The sequence below is a fragment of the Lampetra fluviatilis genome, chromosome 65 (genome assembly GCF_964198595.1).
Source record: "Lampetra fluviatilis chromosome 65, kcLamFluv1.1, whole genome shotgun sequence".
In the NCBI taxonomy this organism is placed as follows: Eukaryota; Metazoa; Chordata; class Hyperoartia; order Petromyzontiformes; family Petromyzontidae; genus Lampetra; species Lampetra fluviatilis.
In genome coordinates this window covers 6,373,334-6,393,696 of record NC_136339.1, presented here as the reverse complement: position 1 = coordinate 6,393,696, position 20,363 = coordinate 6,373,334, and the positions used below count along the sequence as shown (strand labels likewise).

Below are 20,363 nucleotides of genomic sequence, written 5' to 3'. Positions count from 1 at the left end.
CGAAGCAATTGGCGAGAACGATTTTCGGAGTCGCGAAAAAACAATTCCTTGTGACGTTCAGTAGCGAAGCAACGGACGATAGCGATTCTCGGAGTTGCGAACAAAACGATTCCTTGGTGACGTTCAGTAGCGAAGCAATGGGCGAGAGCGATTCTCGGAATCGCGACTTGAACGATTCCTCGCAACGTTTAGTAGCGAACCAATGGGCGAGAGCGATTCTCGAAATCGCGACGTAAACGATTCATCGTGACGATCAGTAGCGAATTAATGGAGCGAATCGATTTGATTTTTAAATCGATGCCGAGAAAACGATTCCCTGCGTTGGTGGCAGTGTGCAGCAATATTTTTGATTGCTTTTGTGACATTTTTACATTTAACCCATTTTCCATAACATCCCAGATAGATTCAGTGCTGAGCAAACTTGAGTGACTTCGAGAACATTCTAGAGCTTTCCAGTAATATAAACTATAGTATAAATACAGGGAGGGACCTTAAGCCCACCAGTTTCATCTGCCAAAGTGGATGCAATATTTGGAATTTTTCTGAGATGGCGTCAAGAGGCTGCAAGCATCCGGCAGATGCATTTTGCTACGTCTGCGGGCAATTCATCAAGACGAGAGCGAGAAAGTACTCTGTGGAAGCATCTGCCAAGATGTGTGAGGCCTACAAGGCATATTTTGGAATGCCTGTTGGGGATCAAGACAAACCCTGGGCACCTAATTTCAGCTGCGAGATATGCAAAAAAACTCTGGAAGGTGAGATGGAATTTTGTGTTATATAAAATTTGTTTGAAAAATTAAAATTCATCTGCTTGGTTCTTTCGGTAAAGTCACGAAGGGAAATAAAAAAATAATAAAAATAAAACACAATAAAATTATTATTTTATAATAAAAAAATAAAACAATAAAATTATTATTTTATAATAAAATTATTATTTTATGTTTTATTTTTATTATTTTATTATTTCCCTTCTACGTGACTACCGAAAGAACCAAGAAGATGATGAAATTATTTTATAATGTGTTATTAATATTATTTAATTATTTCCCTTCTATGTGACTTTACCGAAAGAACCAAGGAGATGAATCCCTGCAGTCACGAAAGCTTTAAATCGAAAATTAAAATTGTCAAAGTTTTTATTTTATTTTAAAATGGTTTACAATTTTTAATGTTATTGAAAAAAAATTCTGAAAAATGTTGGCGAAAATCTTTCACGAATTAATCATGCGTGAAATAAATGTCTTTTTGTAGGATGGTACAGAGGGGAAAAGAGAGCCATGAAGTTTGCTATCCCAAGAATTTGGCGGGAACCCACTGACCACTCAAGCAACTGCTACTTCTGCATGGTGGACCCTTCCAAACGTCGGACTGGCAAGAATGCACCCGCCATCACGTATCCGGACCTTCCTTCATCCATCGCCCCGGTGCCACACTGCCATGAGCTCCCCGTACCCACTCCTCCGGAGAGAGAGCAGCCGTCTTTAGAAGAGAGCAGCAAGTCAGAGAGCGAGGAAGACATCGTAGACCAAGATGACAATTTCAGAGGTGGAGCTGAGGAGAGAAACCCATACTACCCCAACCAAAAAGACCTCAACGACTTGATCAGAGATCTTGATCTCACCAAATCCAATGCCGAGCTTTTGACGTCTAGGCTCAAGCAGTGGAACTTGTTGGATAAAAGTGTGCAAGTCCCAGATCGGAGGAAGCGTCACCAACCTTTTTGCAGCTTCTTCACCCGTCAAGATGGGCTCTGCTTCTGCCACAATGTGACCAGTCTGTTCGAGGCAATCGGAATCCCCTGTAACCAGAATGAATGGCGCCTCTTCATTGACAGCTCATCCAGGAGCCTCAAAGCCGTGCTGCTCCATAATGGTAACAAGTACCCGTCTCTTCCCCTGGCTCACTCAGTGCACCTCAAAGAGGATTACAACAGCATCAAGACCTTGCTGGACGCCTTGAAGTATGATGAGTATGGCTGGGAGGTCATCGGAGACTTCAAAATGGTGGCATTCCTGATGGGTCTCCAAGGCGGTTTTACCAAGTTTCCCTGCTATCTTTGCCTTTGGGACAGCAGGGACACCAAGGCGCACTACCACAGGCGGGACTGGCCACAGCGGACCGAGTTCTCTGTGGGGAGGAACAACGTCAAGAGGGAGCCACTGGTGGACCCCCGGAAGGTGCTCATGTCACCACTGCACATTGAATTGGGCCTCATGAAACAATTTGTCAGAGCCGTAGATAACGAGTCAGAAGCCTTCAAGTACCTTCAAGACTTCTTCCCGAAGCTGTCGGAGGCAAAGGTCAAAGCCGGTGTCTTCGTCGGACCACAGATCAAGAAGATCCTGGAGTGCGATGAATTCCCCAAGAAGCTCACCAGTAAGGAGAAAGCGGCTTGGGACAGCTTTGTCGCAGTCGTTCGTGGCTTCCTGGGCAATCACAAGGCCGAAAACTATGTGGAGCTGGTTGAGACTCTGGTGAAGAACTACGGCACAATGGGCTGTAGGATGTCCCTCAAAGTCCATATCCTTGATGCTCATCTTGATAAATTCAAGGAGAACATGGGAGCGTACTCGGAGGAGCAAGGCGAGCGCTTACACCGGGGTATACTGGACTTTGAACGCCGCTACCACGGACAGTATAACGAGAACATGATGGGAGACTACATTTGGGGGGTGATTCGTGAAAGTAATTTACAGTTTAATCGTAAATCTCGAAAAACGACTCGCTTCTAAAACTTTTGTAGTCATTTTTGTATTTCTTTAGTATAAATACACGTTACTTTTGATTCGTGTTGCTTTTATCTCACTTTATGTGAACGAAAAGACACAAATTCGACCGTTTTCTCATTGAAAATAGGTAAATTCAAAGTATCACTGTCCTGGTCACAAAAGCAAAGTTTTTGGGGAATAATAGCCATGTTATATACTTTTTAGGCATGAGAAATTACGACATAACACTACCCAGGAACAAAAATTGTGTTACATTGTGTTGTCAATGAATTGATTAGATTTCATAATCGAATGCGTGATAAAGCTAACACGATTCCATATGTTATCAATGGGGAATAGATTTTTGTACAGACTATAAACGATTGCTTAGATATTTTAGATGCGAACAAATGTTTGAAAATCGACTAAATAGTAAACACATTCCTGCGGTAGGAGCTGGTAGGGACGTTGGGTTGCTCGGTCAATGGCCTGCAGGGTCAACGGCGGCGTGGTGTATTCCGCAAATATGGCCGACTGTGAGGGCGGGCACAAGCCGGCGTGAGTAGGTGAAACGTTGAGTTTTATAAGGGCACCACGGGGTGACCAGCCCCTCCCCACCCAGCCCCACCCAGCTCCACCCTCCCCACCCTTCCCTCTTCAGCCCCACCCCTCCCATTTTTGGATGTACGACGGACGGACACAATAATCCCCTGTGGGCTGGTGGAACCAGGTGGTTCCTATCAGTAAAAGGTAATCAAAATCAACATACATTAGTTTACATAGGAAATCGAATATATCGATTATATTGGATCGATTCCCAGTTTCCGAAGATTCAATCTTCACCAAATAGAAACCATTGAGACATTCGATTCGATCCTGTCCGGTAACATTTTACGTGAAGGTAGAGGGGGAATCGAAAGTAACGATCCATCGAGCATCTCGATTCCCTTTTAACAACAGTGAATCGCTCATGACGATTAAAGTGAGTCGATTCTCCCTAACCTGGCCAGTGTCAAGTGCGGAAGTAGCCTTGAGCGAGCTGCAGTTTAATTATACTGTATGTACAGTATGTTGAACTTCTTTAACATTGGAGTCTATGGGAGACTTTAACATTGGAGTCTATGGAAGACTTTAACATTGAAGGCTATGGGAGACTTTAACATTGAAGTCTATGGGAGACTTTAACATTGGAATCTATGGGAGACTTTAACATTGAAGTATATGGGAGACTTTGACATTGGAGTCTATGGGAGACTTTAACATTGGAGTCTATGGAAGACTTTAACATTGGAGTCTCTGGGAGACTTAAACATTGAAGTCTATGGGAGGCTTTAACATTGGAGTCTATGGGAGACTTTAACATTGAAGTATATGGGAGACTTTAACATTGAAGTCTATGGGAGACTTTAACATTGGAGTCTATGGGAGACTTTAACATTGGAGTCTATGGGAGACTTTAACATTGGAGTCTATGGGAGACTTTAACATTGGAGTCTATGGGAGACTTTAACATTGGAGTCTGTGGGAGACTTTAACATGGGCGTCTATGGGAGACTTTAACATCGGAGTCTATGGGAGACACTTTAACAATGCAGTCTATGGGAGACTTTAACATTGAAGTCTATAGGAGACACTTTAACAATGGAGTCTATGGGAGACTTTAACATTGGAGTCTATGGGAGACTTTAAAATTGGCGTCCTCAAAAGAAAGCTGTCTCTGGTGTGGACCAATCAGTTTCAAGGACAATGCATTTATTATCAGAGCATGTTTTTGTTTACATTCTGACCACAAGTATTGTGGTTAATGCACACATGATTCCTCGTAAAAAGTTTCAGTTTGGTGTTTTAACATCTGAACACAGCTGTTTTGTTACCAGGAAAAAGGGGAAAACGTATTCTCTTATGTTGTTACTGGCGGAGGTCCCATGATGTAGCTATCGGTTTAACACGAAGGCTTTCGCGTCCAATATCCATAGTGAAGCTTTTTTCGGTTGGGTTAGATCGCGTAAATATATAAATGTGTCGTCGTTAAACCCGCCACCACCCGACACAGCCAATTAGCGAGGGGTTTATCGCGTAAACAGAACGTGCCAATTCGTTACTCGCACAGCACTAACCGGTCGTGTATTCGAGAGTAAATCCACGACTTTGTAAGCGTGGTGGAGGAACCCAAAATAAACTCCCCCTGTGTTATGGACCCTACGTATTCATTAACATTGTACACAATTCTCTTGTGTTTTCAACACTTGAGAACCACAGGGCTGCAATGCTGCGGCAAAGGTTTAGAGAGCTCCGCTTGATGATGATGACGATGATGATGTTCTAACCCCAACCCAACAAACACATTCCTGCGGAGGGAGCTGGTTGGAACGTTGGGTTGCTCGGTCAATGGCCTGCAGGGTCAACGGCGGCGTGGTGTATTCCGCAAATATGGCCGACTGTGAGGGCGGGCACAAGCTGGCGTGAGTAGGTTAAACGTTGACTTTTATGAGGGCACCACGGGGTGATCAGCCCCTCCCCACCTTGCCCCACCCCTCCCTCCCCTCCCCACCCAGCCCCACCCTCCCCACCCAGCCCCTCCCCACCCTCCCCACCTAGCCCCTCCCCACCCAGCCCCTCCCCACCCAGCCCCTTCCCACTCCACCCAGCCCCACCCCTCCCACCCCCCACCCTCCCCACCCAGCCCCACTTTCCCCACCCAGCCCCACTCTCCCCACCCAGCCCCTCCCTCCCCACCCAGCCCCTCCCCACCCTCCCCACCCAGCCCCTCCCCACCCAGCCCCTCCCCACCCAGCCCCTCCCCACCCTCCCCACCCAGCCCCTCCCCACCCTCCCCACTCCACCCAGCCCCACCCACCCTTCCCATATTTGGAATGCACGACGGACAGAGTAATCCCCTGTGGGCTGGTGTAACCAGGAGGTTCCTACCGGTAAAATACAAAAACAAATAAAAACCTTTACGATGTCACAGGGCAGGAGGGAGTTGAACAGTAGAGGGCGGTAATGGGTCAATGTGTTCACTGTGGGGTTCTCTCTGACATCTGGGTCACCGTGTGCGCGCTGAGATTATGTTGCGATGATGTCCGCCGCAATGTGAATGTCCCAAACGATGCGGGCCACTTTGTTGAGCGGCTGTCATTTGTGGTGGCCCAAGTCGCTTCTGAAGAAGAAGTTACTGGCTTCAGTGGGAGGGATGGGGGCTTTGCCTGATGCGATGGGGATGGTTTTTTCGTTGTGTTTGTGGTGTTGTATTTACTGGCGAAACGTAGTACTCGGATTGTAAATGTTGTGGCTTTGCTTTCCAACACACAACCGATGGTGCTGTACCTGAATGGGCACGTTCTGTTTACGTGACAAACCTTACCGATTGGCTGTGTCGGGTGGTGGCGGGTTTAACGACACAATTTTATGTGTACGCGATCTCACCCCAAAAAAACTTGTATTATACACTGGTCAACACACTTTTTCTGGCATAAGGTATTCCAACGGTTTTAAGGTAATTTTGGGGTGCTGATTCCAAATCTGGCATCAGGTTTTTGAGATATCAAATATTGCATTTTCAATAAAAACTGCAGAAGAAAAATATTAAATAAATGTGGATATCTACATAAAATGATATTGTAAACACACTATCCTAAAAATACAGCACCGTATTTTAACACTAAAGCAGTCACTGACTCGCAACAACTTGCAATCATAAGTGATGGAGTTAATTTCGGGTAAAATCAATGAAAATGGGGTATGCCGATAGCATCAAAATGAGATGTGATAGAGCAAATCTGAGATCAGATTTGGAATCGGCACCCTGAAATTAGTCTAAAACAGCTGCAAAAGACCAGGCCAGAAAAACATGTTTTTTTTGTCGACCAGTGTTATGGATGATATTGGTTGCGAAATCCGACTACGCGTTCAACTGTTTGTGTGTGTGCTGGGTGATTTGTTTACATATCTTGTACTTTGCACACGTGTCGTGTGTTTCATCTTCTTGGTTCTTTCGGTAAAGTCACGTAGAAGGGAAATAATAAAATAATAAAAATAAAACATAATAAAATACAATTCTCACGACGTTTCGGCCACAACGCAAGCAGCCGTCCTCAGGTGAAGAACAGGTCTGTCGGAAAGACAGCGTCTGAATGAAACACCACCAAGCTTGGCAGCGTATATTCAAGGCGCCCTTCCTCCTCTAACCCAGATTAAATATACGCTGCCAAGCTTGGTGGTGCTCATTCAGACGCTGTCTTTCCGACAGCCCTGTTCTTCACCTGAGGACGGCTGCTTACGTTGTTGCCGAAACGTCGTGAGAATTGTATTTTATTATGGTTAAATATTTTATTATTTTATTATTTCCCTTCTACGTGACTTTACCGAAAGAACCAAGAAGATGAATCCCTGCAGTCACGAAAGCTTTAAATCGAAATGTCGTGTGTTTGTTGTTGAAACGTTCTGACCACGTGGTCCCCCAAACTGAACGTCTGTGAGTAAAGAGCTTTACGGCTCATCGGATTCCCCCGGCTCCGATTCTGTGTTGTGTTGGCCAGACGGCTCCTGAGAAAGAATAACTTGATAGGTCAATTGGGGGCTGTACCTGGTGAGATGAAATAGAAAGTGTAGTTTTATTGGTGCGTACATTTGTAAGGCAGGCGAGAAAATCCTTTATTATAAACACACTATCCTAAAAATACAGCATCGTGTTTTAACACTAAAGCAGTCACTGACTCGCAACAACTTGCAATGATAAGTGACAGAGTTAATTTCGGGTAAAATCAATGAAAATGGGGTATACCGATAGCATAAAAATTAGATGTGATGGAGCAAATCTGAGATCAGATTTGGAATCAGCACCCTGAAATGAAAAGTGTAGTTTTATTGGTGCGTACATTTGTAAAAAAAAAAATGTGTTCACCTTTCCCTGCACTCTGCACTCTTGTCGCGTTTTGTTTATTTTAAAAATAAGAAGAGTTTTTTTTTTATCTTTTCTGGGAATAAAACAGCTGGGTTAAGGTGTTCAAACACCAAATCGTAAAAATAAGCGATGCATATATTGTTGGGGCATGTTTTGTTTGCATGTTTCACCACAAGGGTCCTATGTGGTTAACGCGGCCACTTGATTCCTTGCAAAAGGTTTCTATTTGGTGTTCGAAAATCTTAACACCACTGGTGTTTCATTGCCAACAAGGGTAAAACCCTATTCTCATTTGTTCACCTCGCTCACCTACGTACACACTCACCTAGACACTCACCTACTCACTCACCTACTCGCTCACCTTCTCACTCACCTACACACTCACCTACTCACTCACACACTCATTCACCTACACACTCATCTACACACTCACCTACATACACACTCAACTACACACTCACCTACTCATTCACACACTCACTTACACACTCACCTACACACTAACTTTCTCACTCACCTACATACATACCTACACACACACTCACCTACACACTCACCTACACACTCACCTACATACACTCACCTACACACTCACCTACACACACACTCACCTACATACTCACCTACACACTCACCTATTCACTCACGTACTCACTCACCTACACACTCACCTACTCACTCACCTACATACACTCACCTACTCACTCACCTACACACTCACCTACACACTCACGTACTCACTCACGTACTCACTCACCTACACACTCACCTACACACTCACCTACATACACTCACCTACACACTCACGTACTCACTCACCTACACACTCACCTACACACTCACCTACACACTAACCTTCTCCCTCACCTACATACACACCTACACACTCACCTACACACACACTCACCGACACACTCACCTACACACTCACCTACTCACTCACGTACTCACTCACCTACACACTCACCTACTCACTCACCTACATACACTCACCTACATACACTCACCTACTCACTCACCTACACACTCACCTACACACTCACGTACTCACTCACGTACTCACTCACCTAGACACTCACCTACACACTCACCTACACACTCACCTACATACACTCACCTACATACACTCACCTACTCACTCACCTACACACTCACCTACACACTCACGTACTCACTCACGTACTCACTCACCTAGACATTCACCTACACACTCACCTACACACTCACCTACACACTCACCTACTCACTCACCTACATACACTCACCTACATACACTCACCTACTCACTCACCTACACACTCACCTACACACTCACGTACTCACTCACGTACTCACTCACCTAGACACTCACCTACACACTCACCTACACACTCACCTACATACACTCACCTACATACACTCACCTACTCACTCACCTACACACTCACCTACACACTCACGTACTCACTCACGTACTCACTCACCTAGACATTCACCTACACACTCACCTACACACTCACCTACACACTCACGTACTCACTCACCTAGACACTCACCTACACACTCACCTACACACTCACTCATCGACATACCAACTCACACACACACTCACCTACATGTCCAATCATCTGCACTCTCGATGTTTACACACCGCACCAGCAGGGAAGCCCAGGACCGGTTTTGATAATCGTCAGCGGTGTTGGTGGCCGTGACCGGGAATCGAACCCGGGTCGTTCATCATCAGTCTCACCTGCATCCCTCCACTGATGTTCATCTTCGATGGGGGTCTACTCCACCACCATCACCACCACCACCATTCCTCGCCCCGTGTTGATGGGCAGGCGAGAAAATCCGATAAGCCACAAAGCTCTTTTTTCTCACAGATCACTCACGGCTCCCCACACACCTCGCTGTCACGCTTCAATCATTTTGTTCAAAATTAGAGCCACTACCTGTTGTGAGATGTTCGATTGTCCGTGTGTGTGTACGTGTGTGTGTGTACGTATGTGTGTGTGTGTGCGTGTGTGTGTACGTGTGTGTACGTGTGTGTGTGTACGTGTGTGTACGTGTGTGTGTACGTGTGTCTGTGTGTACGTGTGTGTACGTGTGTGTGTACGTGTGTGTGTACGTCTGTGTGTGTACGTGTGTGTGTACGTGTGTGTACGTGTGTGTGTGTACGTGTGTCTGTGTGTACGTGTGTGTACGTGTGTGTGTGTACGTGTGTATGTACGTGTGTGTGTACGTGTGTGTACGTGTGGGAGGGGTGGGGAGGGGCTGGTCACCCCGTGGTGCCCTTATAAAACTCAACGTTTAACCTACTCACGCCGGCTTGTGCCCGCCCTCACAGTCGGCCATATTTGCGGAATACACCACGCCGCCGTTGACCCTGCAGGCCATTGACCGAGCAACCCAACGTTCCTACCAGCTCCCTCCGCAGCAGGAATGTGTCTATCGGAGCGCGTTTTGTTTGCATGTGAACCACAATCCCTGTGTGTGGTTATCGCAGTCACTTAATTCCTCGCAAGAGCTATCATCTATTTGTTGTTTGCACATCTTAACTGTTGTTTGATTGCCAGGAAGGAGCTGCACACGTTCAAACTAAAGTACGAGAAAGGTTCCAGGGATGCAGTGGAGCTCGTGTCGTGCTGGTGGCCCAGGCGACTCTTGCAAATGAGCTTAGTCCCTTCGTTTCTGGCATTCTCGCCTCGTTCTCAATTTATGTTTTTTTTTTAAACAAAGAGAATTGAATTCTAGATTTGAAGCTTTCGTGACTGCAAGGATTCATACTCTTAGGTTTTTTTGGTCACGTAGGTAAAAAATAATAATAATAGAAATACAATTATAAATCACACACAGTGACACACACACACAGTGACACATACACACACACACATAGTGACACACACAGTGACACACACAGTGACACACACAGTGACACACACATCCCTGTAGGTGCCTGTTTCACACACACGCACGCGGACTCACGAAACAAAGACAAAGATCCCCCGTGTAGCCTTAACAGGCTGTTGGGGCAAGTGCTGTTAGCGAGTAGCAGCGCCTATGAAGGCTACCTGCACTGTGGCACACAAGGGGGTTGGTGGCCAGTAACGCGCCCGGCCGCCTTTGTCTCCCCAGTGGCGATGTTTCCACACCGCACCAGGTAGTCATTTCAGGCTGAGTCGACCTAAGGGAGGCCCAGGACCGGTTCAGATAATCGTCACTGGGTGTTGGCCGCGAGCGGGAATCGAACTCGGGTCACCGTGTTCGTAGCGCAGCGCCCTAACCACTGCACCACCGCTCCCCACAATACAAAGACCCCCCCCGTATCGTCTTTACACAATACACACCCTCAACACACACACACAATCAGACGCACGCGCAGGGGGGTGTCTGTTGGTATAATGAGGCTTATCGGGCAAGTGCTGTTAGCGAGCGCCTATTAGCGCCAAGACAAACACTCGAGCACACTCCGCTGAGAGTCGCTACCATCCAAAAACAATATTGACTCTCGGCATTTCTTGTTCCCTTGCAACACTTGGCACGGGAATGCTCCTCCCTCGGGCGCGCGGGGTGTGAGAGAGGCAACGTCACCTCTAGAGAGCCGTCAACCCCTTGTGCCCTGCCTTGCTAGAGGCCAAGTGAGACTACATTGGTCACCCCGTGGCTCTTATACATCTCAACGTGCATCCTTCAAAGTCCCATCACAAGGGAGAAACACAAAGAGACAATCACCACTAGTACACTCACCACTACACTGACCACTACGTACCTGTCAACCCATTACCAGCAGTGCCAACTTGCTAGAGGCCAAGTGAGACTACATTGGTCACCACGTGGCTCTTATACATCTCAACGTGCATCCTTCAAAGTCCCATCACAAGAGAGAAACACAAACACAGAGGCAACTAAGTTGTTTTGATTTAAAGCTTTCGTAACTGCAGGGATTCGTATTCTTGGTTCTTTCAGTAAAGTCACGTAGAAGGGAAATAATAAAATAATAAAAATATAAAACAATAAAAATTCTCACGACGTTTCGACTGCAACACAAGCAATCATCATCATCAGATGTGAAACCCACAGAAAGAAAATTTCAAATAAAAATAAAATAATAAAAATATAAAACAATAAAAATTCTCACGACGTTTCGATTGCAACACAAGCAATCATCATCAGGTGTGAAATCCACAGCAATCATTTGTTTTGTTATTTCCCTTCTACGTGACTTTACCGAAAGAACCAAGAATATAACCAAGTTGTTGTTGCCCGCATTGAAACGGCAGTGCGCAGCATGGAGCTGCACAGTGAATGTCCCCGCACATGAAGATGCGGGTGTAATAAAGCTCGTTGAGACGACTTCTTGAATCCGTCTTTTATTCAACTTATGTTACAGTCACTTCACGCTGCTGACCTCTGGCCTGGCTCCGCGTGGCTCCCACTCGCATCACATTCCTGTTATCTTTGTGCTCTGGTCTGGCTCTGCGAGCCTCAGGTTATACAAAACGCTTGATACCCATATACCTTTCTCATTTAAACTTAAACCACAACTTAAAAAACAACACGAAATTTAAATATATATAAAATCATCCGAATCCTTATTTGTGAAAGCACGACGAGATTGCCACGTTTTCGCAGGCATCATAGTCCATACGTGCCGGTTTATCGGCCGGGTATCTGTCGATCACATTCAGATTGATACATTGGCCACACGAATACCATCCTAACATCTGTGGAAACGTGCCAATCTTTTGATATACGCTATATAAGCGGTCAGATTCTGGTTGAGAGACCGGCCATGTTTAAATAATAACGATGACGATGATGATACTACTATCCGCGTAAACTTGGTTGCTTCTGCAGCGGCAGTGTGTGACCAGAATTTGCTGGCATTAAAAACATCATTGCATCGGCTATGAAATCCTATGCTTTATTTATTATATTCCAAGATCCCTTTTATGTACATAAAACATTATTCCCTTCAGAACCGGGGTGGGGAAACGATACCCCACAACTTCATGCGACCTACACGAGGCCTACGGTCCTTCATGAGACCTACGGCCTATGCGAGGCCTGGGGGGGGCGGGGCGACATGAGGCCTACATGAGACCTACGGCCTATGCGAGGCCTGGGGGGGGCGGGGCGACATGAGGCCTACATGAGACCTACGGCCTATGCGAGGCCTGGGGGGGGGGGGCGACACGAGGCCTACGGTCCTTCATGAGACCTATGGCCTATGCGAGGCCTGGGGGGGGGGGGGTGACACGTGGCCTACATGAGGCCTATGGCCTACACGTCATCAGCAGCAGCATGAGCAGAAGCAGCAAACCTCTCAGCCTTCGAAAGAAAGCCTTCTAAAAAAGGATGTATCTCTTTTCCGATCTAAAGCTTTCGTGACTACAGGGATTCATCTTCTTGGTTGTTTCGGTAAATCATGGGACCTCCTTTGCCAGTACCAAAACATACTAATAGGGTTTTTCCCCTTTTTTCTGGCAACAAAACTGACACCTTTTGCAAGGAATCATGTTTACATTAACCACAATACTTGCAGTCAAATGGTAATTTATGCATTGTCTCTGGTGTGGACCAATCAGTGTCAAAGACATTGCATAAATTACCAGAGTATTGTTTTTTGTTTGCATTTGACTGCAGGTATTGCGGTTAATGTAAACATGATTCCTTGCAAAAGGTGTCAGTTTTGTTGCCAGAAAAAAGGGGAAAAACCCTATTAGTATGTTTCGGTAAAGTCACGTAGAAGGAAAATAATAAAATAATAAAAATAAAACATAATAAAATAATTCTCACGACGTTTCGGCCACAACGCAAGCAGCCGTCCTCAGGTAGGTGAATAATTTTTTTTTCTCACCTACCGGCACCACCGTCACCACCGTCACCACCACCACCACCCCCCGCTGCTGCTGCTCGTCAAACAGGCAACTGCAGGGGCTTGCTCCTTTGAGCTTCCACCACAATATATATTTTAAAAAAGTATGTCTAAAACATCTTTTAAGACTTTATGCACCACACTCTACCCCACGCACGCACACACACACGTCTTTAACCCCACAAGTAAACTTCCCGAAATGTGAATTAATTAACAATCGTAATAGAACTGTTAGAAAAAATAATTATTACTTTTAAATTCATATACGCCATAGGGAAATATATGTCATCTGGAGTTCGTCCAATGGGGTTTCACAGTGGTTTGAATATCTAAAATGGGCGGAGTGTTGTATATGGAATTCATATCTGGAGTTCACAGTGATTTGGATATCTAAAATGGGCGGAGTGTTGTATATGGAATTCATATCTGGAGTTCACAGTGGTTTGGATATCTAAAATGGGCGGAGTGTTGTATATGGAATTCATCCTCTGGGGTTCAGTGGTTTCGATGCCGACAATGGGAGTGTGTCATATCCGGAGTTCATCCAGTGGGGTTCACAGTGGATGTGCATCTTGACAGTAGATGGTGGCAGTTGTTGATACATGTTGAGTGTGCGTTGAACCTCTTTCGCACCACCGTACGTAGCCAACCGTGCTAATTGGAGGTCCGGGGGGGGGGGGGACAACAAAACTGTCGGATGATGCGTCAACACCACCGCCACCGTCATCGTTACCACCATCGTTGTCATCACCAACAGCACCACCATAATCAACAGCACCATAATAGTGCGCCTAATGCAGCTGCTGGTCCCGATTCTGCTGCTGCTGCTGCTGATGTTGTTTGTGCGTCAGATGTAGCAGCAGCTGCTGCTGCTGATGATGATAGTTGTGCTCGTCGGGTGTGCTGCTGCTGCTGCTGGTGACAGCAGCTGTGCTTCTTATTCTGCAGCTGCTGCGGCTGATGCCCTGACAGGAGAACCCTCGCTCAATGAGGAGGTGGATGAGGAGGTGGAGGAGGTGGCGGCTGCTGCTGTGTCCCGGTTGACCCGAGTATCCACTCCTCCTCCGCCGAGTCGCCGGGAAGGTCTGGTGAGCTCTGACCTTCGACCTCCGTGAAGCCGTAGCCGGTGCTGATCGCTCCAAAGATGTAGCCCTAGAGGAGGAGCAGGATACATCAGCATCAAAATAAAGGGCTCCTTTACGTATGAACGAGAGACATGGGGAGAAATGGACACGGGGAGAGAGAGACATGGGGAGAGATGGACACGGGGAGAGAGAGACAAAGGGAGGGAGAGACGGGGAGACAGAGACACGAGGAGAGACACACAGGGAGAGGGAGACATGGGGAGAGAGACGCACACGGGGACAGAAAGACATACAGGGAGAGAGACGCACACGGGGACAGAAAGACACACGGGGAGAGAGAGACACGAGGAGAAAGAGACACACACGGGGAGAGAGAAACACGGGGAGAGAGACACGGGGAGAGAGAGACAGAGTGAGTTAGCGAGCAAGTGATTTGGCAAGTGTGATGAAGACTGTGATGGTGCTGCTGATGATGACGCTGATTACATTGATGATGCTGCTACTGATGACACTGCTGCTGATGATGATGCTAGTGACGACGCTGATAATGAAACTGATGAAGCTGCTGATGCTGCTGCTGCCGATGCTGCTACTGATGACATTGCTGCTGATGATGATGCTAGTGACGATGATGATGCTAGTGACGACGCTGATAATGAAACTGATGAAGCTGCTGATGCTGCTGCTGCCGCTGCAGCCCATGCCGCTCGCCTCACTTCGGGCAGTGTCTCCCTGCCCGCGTCCATGTGGCCGACACTCAAGTCCAGGAGGCCATCGTGGACCTCCCCCTGGGGGCTGTAGGAGGAGGGCCCCCCCCCCACTCAGGAAGCCCTCGAACCCGGCGTAGGGGGGGCCCCCCAGGCCGACCCCCCGGGCGGACGCGCTGTACAGGGGCGCCTCGAACACGCGTGCCTGCACGCAGGGACACGACAAGAGACCCCCCCCCCTAGATCGTGTAGCCTGTGACGCACTGTTGGGGCAGGTGCTGTGAAGCGAGTAGCACCTATGAAGGTGATGGTGGTGGTGTTGATGATGGTGGTGCTGCTGATGGTGGTGTTGGTGGTGGTGGTGTTGATGATGATGATGATGGTGGTGCTGCTGATGGTGGTGTTGATGATGATGATGGTGGTGGTGATGATGATGGCGATGGTGATGTTGATGATGATGGTGATGTTGATGGTGATGGTGATGTTGATGGTGGTGGTGGTGTTGATGATGATGGCGGTGGTGATGATGATGATGGCGATGTTGATGATGATGGTGGTGGTGGTGGTGTTAATGATGGTGGTGGTGGTGATGATGATGGCGATGTTGATGATGATGGTGGTGGTGGTGATGATGATGGTTTCGATGGTGGTGTTGATGATGATGGTGGTGGTGTTGTGTTAAGATGTTAAAACACCAAACAAAAACCTCTTTGCAAGGAATCCTGTTACTGCATCAACCACACGAACTTGTGGTGAAAATGCAAAACATAAAACGATGCCCTGGTAGTAAACGATGCATTGTCTTTGAAACCGATTGGTCCACACCAGAGACAACTTTCTTTAGAGCCCAGTCTCACTAACAGTGTTAGACCAGAGGGCAACGCCAAGTGGCGAACCGCACCAGGACGATGCCACTATCAGGGCATCGAGAGCTCGGGGTGAGCAGCTACCTCACGTGACCTCCCGTCTCCTCCTTTACTGCTGTGCTTTTGGCTCATCTTCTTGGTTCTTTCGGTAAAAAAAAAAAAGTTTTACTTTTATTATTTTACTATTTCCATTCTACGTGACTTTACCGAAAGAACCAAGAAGATGAATCCCTGCAGTCACGAAAGCTTTAAATCGAAACTTTTTGGTTCATGTTGACCTTCGCCAGTAAGACATCAATCGGTGAGCGAGGGCTGCCACACATTTATTGGTAGGAACCTCCTGGTTACACCAGCCCACAGGGGATTATTGTGTCCGTCGTGCAGGGAGGGGCTGAGTGGGGAGGGAAGGGATGGGTGGGGAGGGGAGGGTCGGGAGTGGCTGGGTGGGGAGGGGAAAGTGGGAAGGGGCTGGGTGGGGAGGGTGGGGAGGGGCCGGGTGGGGAGGGTGGGGCTGGGTGGGAGCGGTGGGGCTGGGTGGGGAGGGGCTGGTCACCCCGTGGTGCCCTTATAAAACTCAACGTTTAACCTACTCACGCCGGCTTGTGCCCGCCCTCACAGTCGGGCATATTTGCGGAATACACCACGTCGCCGTTGACCCTGGCCATTGACCGAGCAACCCAACGTTCGTACCAGCTCCCTCCGCAGGACAATGTGTTAACACCATTGGGGTGTTTGACTGTAGCATGGCGACGATGACGATGATGATGACGACGACGAGGGGTGTTCTCACTCTTTGTGTGCTGTCGGGGAGGGCCGATGCGTGTGGCCTTGGCGATGAAGAATGCCGCCTTACCGTGTAGGTGGTTCCGCTGTTGATGGGCCCCTCCTGGTGGAGACTGTGCAGGTTGTGGGCGAGGTGGTGGTGGTTGTGTTGGCTGTTGTGGTGGTGGTGGTTGTTGTCCAGCCCTTGGAGGTGGTCGAGATTGGCCGAGTGGAAGGCCGGGAACTGCGAGAGGCCGTAGGGAGGCCCCGCTGACTCCAGCAGGCCGAACTCGCCTATGTAGGCCGCAGGCTGCTCGCAGTACTGGAAGGCGATCTGGGGAGGGGTCAATTGAGAAGACGGACAGGATTAGCCGGACGGTGGTGGCGGCGGCGGTGGCGCTAGGGAGCGATGGTGCAGCGGTTAGCGCGCTGCTACGCTACGAACCTGGCAAAGGCCCGAGTTCGATTCCCGATCGCGGCCACCAACGGCTCCTGGGTGCTCGCTAACGGCACTTGCCCCAACAGCCCGTTGAGGCTACACGGGGGAGGGGGGGGATATTTGTCTTTGCGCTTGTGTATACGGGTCAGTGCCACCCAAAGATTGGACCTGGTCGTGGGGCTCGCCCCTAGGTCGACTCGGCCTCAAAACGAGCACCTGGTGCGGTGTGCGAACACCAGCACTGGGGGAGACAAAGGGGGGCGGGCGGGCGGGCTGCTGGACAACACCGCGCTGATAGACGCCCCCCGTCACAGCTGCTCGCTCCCAGCACTTGACCCCCAAGGAGCCCGGCAAAGCCTACACCGGGGGGGGGGGGGGGTACCTTTATCTTTGTGTGCGAGGGCCCCCCCCCCCACTGCCCCCCCCCCCGAGGGGAGGAGGGCAAGGAGGAAGAAGATGGAGGGGGAGGAGGGGGGAGGGGGAGGGGACCACCTCTGGAGGCAGGCAGTCGGCGTAGTGGGTGGGCGTGAGTCCGGGCGTCCCCCCGGGGCACAGCTGGGTTCCGTACAACGCCCCCTCGGCCGTGGCGGCCCCCCCCGCCCGGGTGGTGAGCGTGGTGAGGCTGGTGGTGAGGGTGGTGAGGCTGGTGGTGAGGGTGGTGAGGGTGGTGGGGGCAGTGGGCAGCCGGTGGGGTGGGCAGGTCTGCGGGGGGCGGGCGACAACACAGCGGGCAAGGTCAGAGGGCAGAGTTAGAGGGTGGGGTCAGGGCGGGGTCAGAGGGTGGGGTCAGAGGGCGGGGTCAGAGGGCGGGGTCAGAGGGCGGGGTCAGAGGGCGGGGTCAGGGCGGGGTCAGAAGGTGGGGTTAGAGGGTGGGGTCAGAGGGTGGGATCAGAGGGTGAGGTTAGAAGGTGGGGTCAGAGGGCGGGGTCAGAGGGCCGTCTCCACCGCTGGTTTCCACCGAGCGTGCCAGTGGAGCAGGGTTGCTCGTCTTTCAGCGGTTTTCTCTTTGCTCATCTCCGCTCCGATTTCCGTTCGAATGTCTCGGCTCTGATTTCTGCTTTGGCGGGGAGACAAAGGCGGCCGGGCGCGGTGTTTGCTGCTGCACCAAGCCCCCCGTCTGTGCGCCGTGCCGGCCTTTGTCGGCGCTAACTCGCTGCTCGCTCGCAGCACTTGCCCCAGCGGGCTCTGCATACCACACGGGTGAGCTTTGTCTGTGTGTGCGTGTGTGCGTGCACTCCTGCGGATGGTTGTTTGCCAGCGAATTGTGAAGAGAATGGACTCACCTCGGAAGTCTGCGCAGTGATTCAGAGCATCTTGCGCCTGAAATGAAAAGAACATTGCACGAGTTTAGTGAGCGACTGGTTTCGTGAGTGATGGCTGAGTTGGTGGGTGGGTGAGTGAGTGGGTGGGTGAGTGGGTGGTGAGTGAGTGGGTGAGTAGGTGAGTGAGTGAGTAAGTGAGTGGGTGAGTGAGCAGGTGAGTAGGTGGGTGAGTGGGTGGGTGAGCGAGTGGGTGGGTGGGGTGAGTGAGTGGGTGGGTGAGTGTGTGGGTGAGTGTGGGTGGGTGAGTGAGTGAGCGGGTGAGTGAGTGGGCGAGTGAGCGTGTGGGTGAGTGAGTGGGTGAGTGAGTGAGTGAGTGGGTGAGTGAGTGAGTGAGCGGGTGAGCGGGTGGGTGGGTGAGTTGGTGGGTGGGTGAGTGTGTGGGTGAGTGTGTGGGTGAGTGAGCGGGGTGAGTGAGTGGGTGGGTGAGTGAGTGGGTGAGTGAGCGCGTGGGTGAGTAAGTGAGTGGGTGGGTGGCTGAGGGAGTGGGTGAGTGGGTGGGTGGGTGAGTGGGTGGGTGGGTGAGTGGGTGAGTGGGTGGGTGGGTGAGTGGGTGAGTGAGTGGGTGGGTGAGTGAGTGGGTGAGTGTGTGGGTGAGTGGGTGAGTGAGTGGGTGGGTGAGTGGGTGGTGAGTGAGTGGGTGAGTGAGTGGGTGAGTGAGTGAGTGAGTGAGCAAGTGAGTAGGTGGGTGAGTGGGTGAGTGAGCGAGTGGGTGGGTGAGTGTGTGGGTGAGTGTGGGTGGGTGAGTGAGTGAGCGGGTGAGTGAGTGGGCGAGTGAGCGTGTGGGTGAGTGAGTGGGCGAGTGAGTGAGTGGGTGAGTGAGTGAGTGAGCGGGTGAGCGGTGTGAGCGGGTGGGCGAGTTGGTGGGTGGGTGAGTGTGTGGGTGAGTGTGTGGGTGAGTGAGTGAGCGGGTGAGTGAGTGGGTGAGTGAGCACGTGGGTGAGTGAGTGAGTGGGTGGCTGAGGGAGTGGGTGGGTGGGTGAGTGGGTGGGTGGGTGGGTGAGTGGGTGAGTTGGTGGGTGGGTGGCTGAGGGAGTGGGTGAGTGGGTGGGTGGATGAGTGGGTGAGTGAGTAAGTGGCGAGCGCGTTAAGCTACAAACCCAGCCCCCCCCGAGTTCGATTCCCGGCCACCAAAATCAGTGACAATTATCTGAACCGGTCTTGGGCCTCGCCTAGGTCGATCAGCCACAAATGACAGTGTAAACATCGCCACCGGGGAGACAAAGGCGGCCGGGCCGTTTTGACGCTCACACCTCCCCCTCCTGTGCCTTTTCCGGCCTGCGTAGGCAACTCCCCGCTAGCAGAACTTGCCTCACCGGCCCGCGTGAGCTACCCGGGGGACCTTTGTCTGTGCGACAGCTACCACGTGGCGGTGCGGTGGGCGCGTGGCCGCCGTGTGGGCCTTCGGATGGCCCCCCGGGGCCCTGCCGAGGTGGCCGCCCTCCTCCCGCACGGCCGCCAGTAGCTCCTTGACGGTGTTGCGCACACGCACACCCTGGTAGACGCGGCGCGGGTGAGCGGGGCGCGTAGCACCTGCATAGGTACACACACACACAGGTACACACACAGGTACATACACAGGTACATACACAGGTACACACACACAGGTACACAGACACGCACACCCTGGTAGACGCGGCGTGGGTGAGCGGGGCGCGTAGCACCTGCACAGGTACACACACACACAGGTACACACACAGCTACACACACACACAGG

General features: G+C 50.1%; 1 protein-coding gene and 1 long non-coding RNA gene across 2 annotated transcripts; one reads left to right on the top strand and one right to left on the bottom strand.

The window, feature by feature from the left end:
* Positions 1-308: 308 nt before the first annotated feature.
* LOC144951997 (uncharacterized) lies at positions 309-2,864 on the top strand. The gene is made up of 2 exons (XM_078882381.1): positions 309-755; positions 1,252-2,864. Exons 1-2 carry the CDS (start codon positions 548-550, stop codon positions 2,730-2,732), a joined length of 1,689 nt encoding a protein of 562 aa, XP_078738507.1. The 5' UTR covers positions 309-547; the 3' UTR covers positions 2,733-2,864.
* A 15,035-nt stretch (positions 2,865-17,899) lies between these two features.
* On the bottom strand, positions 17,900-20,097 carry LOC144952001 (uncharacterized). Its single transcript, XR_013640564.1, has 3 exons — positions 20,010-20,097; positions 18,611-18,647; positions 17,900-18,029 (listed from the first exon to the last, which is right to left on the bottom strand). It is a non-coding gene; the product is annotated as an uncharacterized LOC144952001 (long non-coding RNA).
* Between the last annotated feature and the right edge of the window lie 266 nt (positions 20,098-20,363).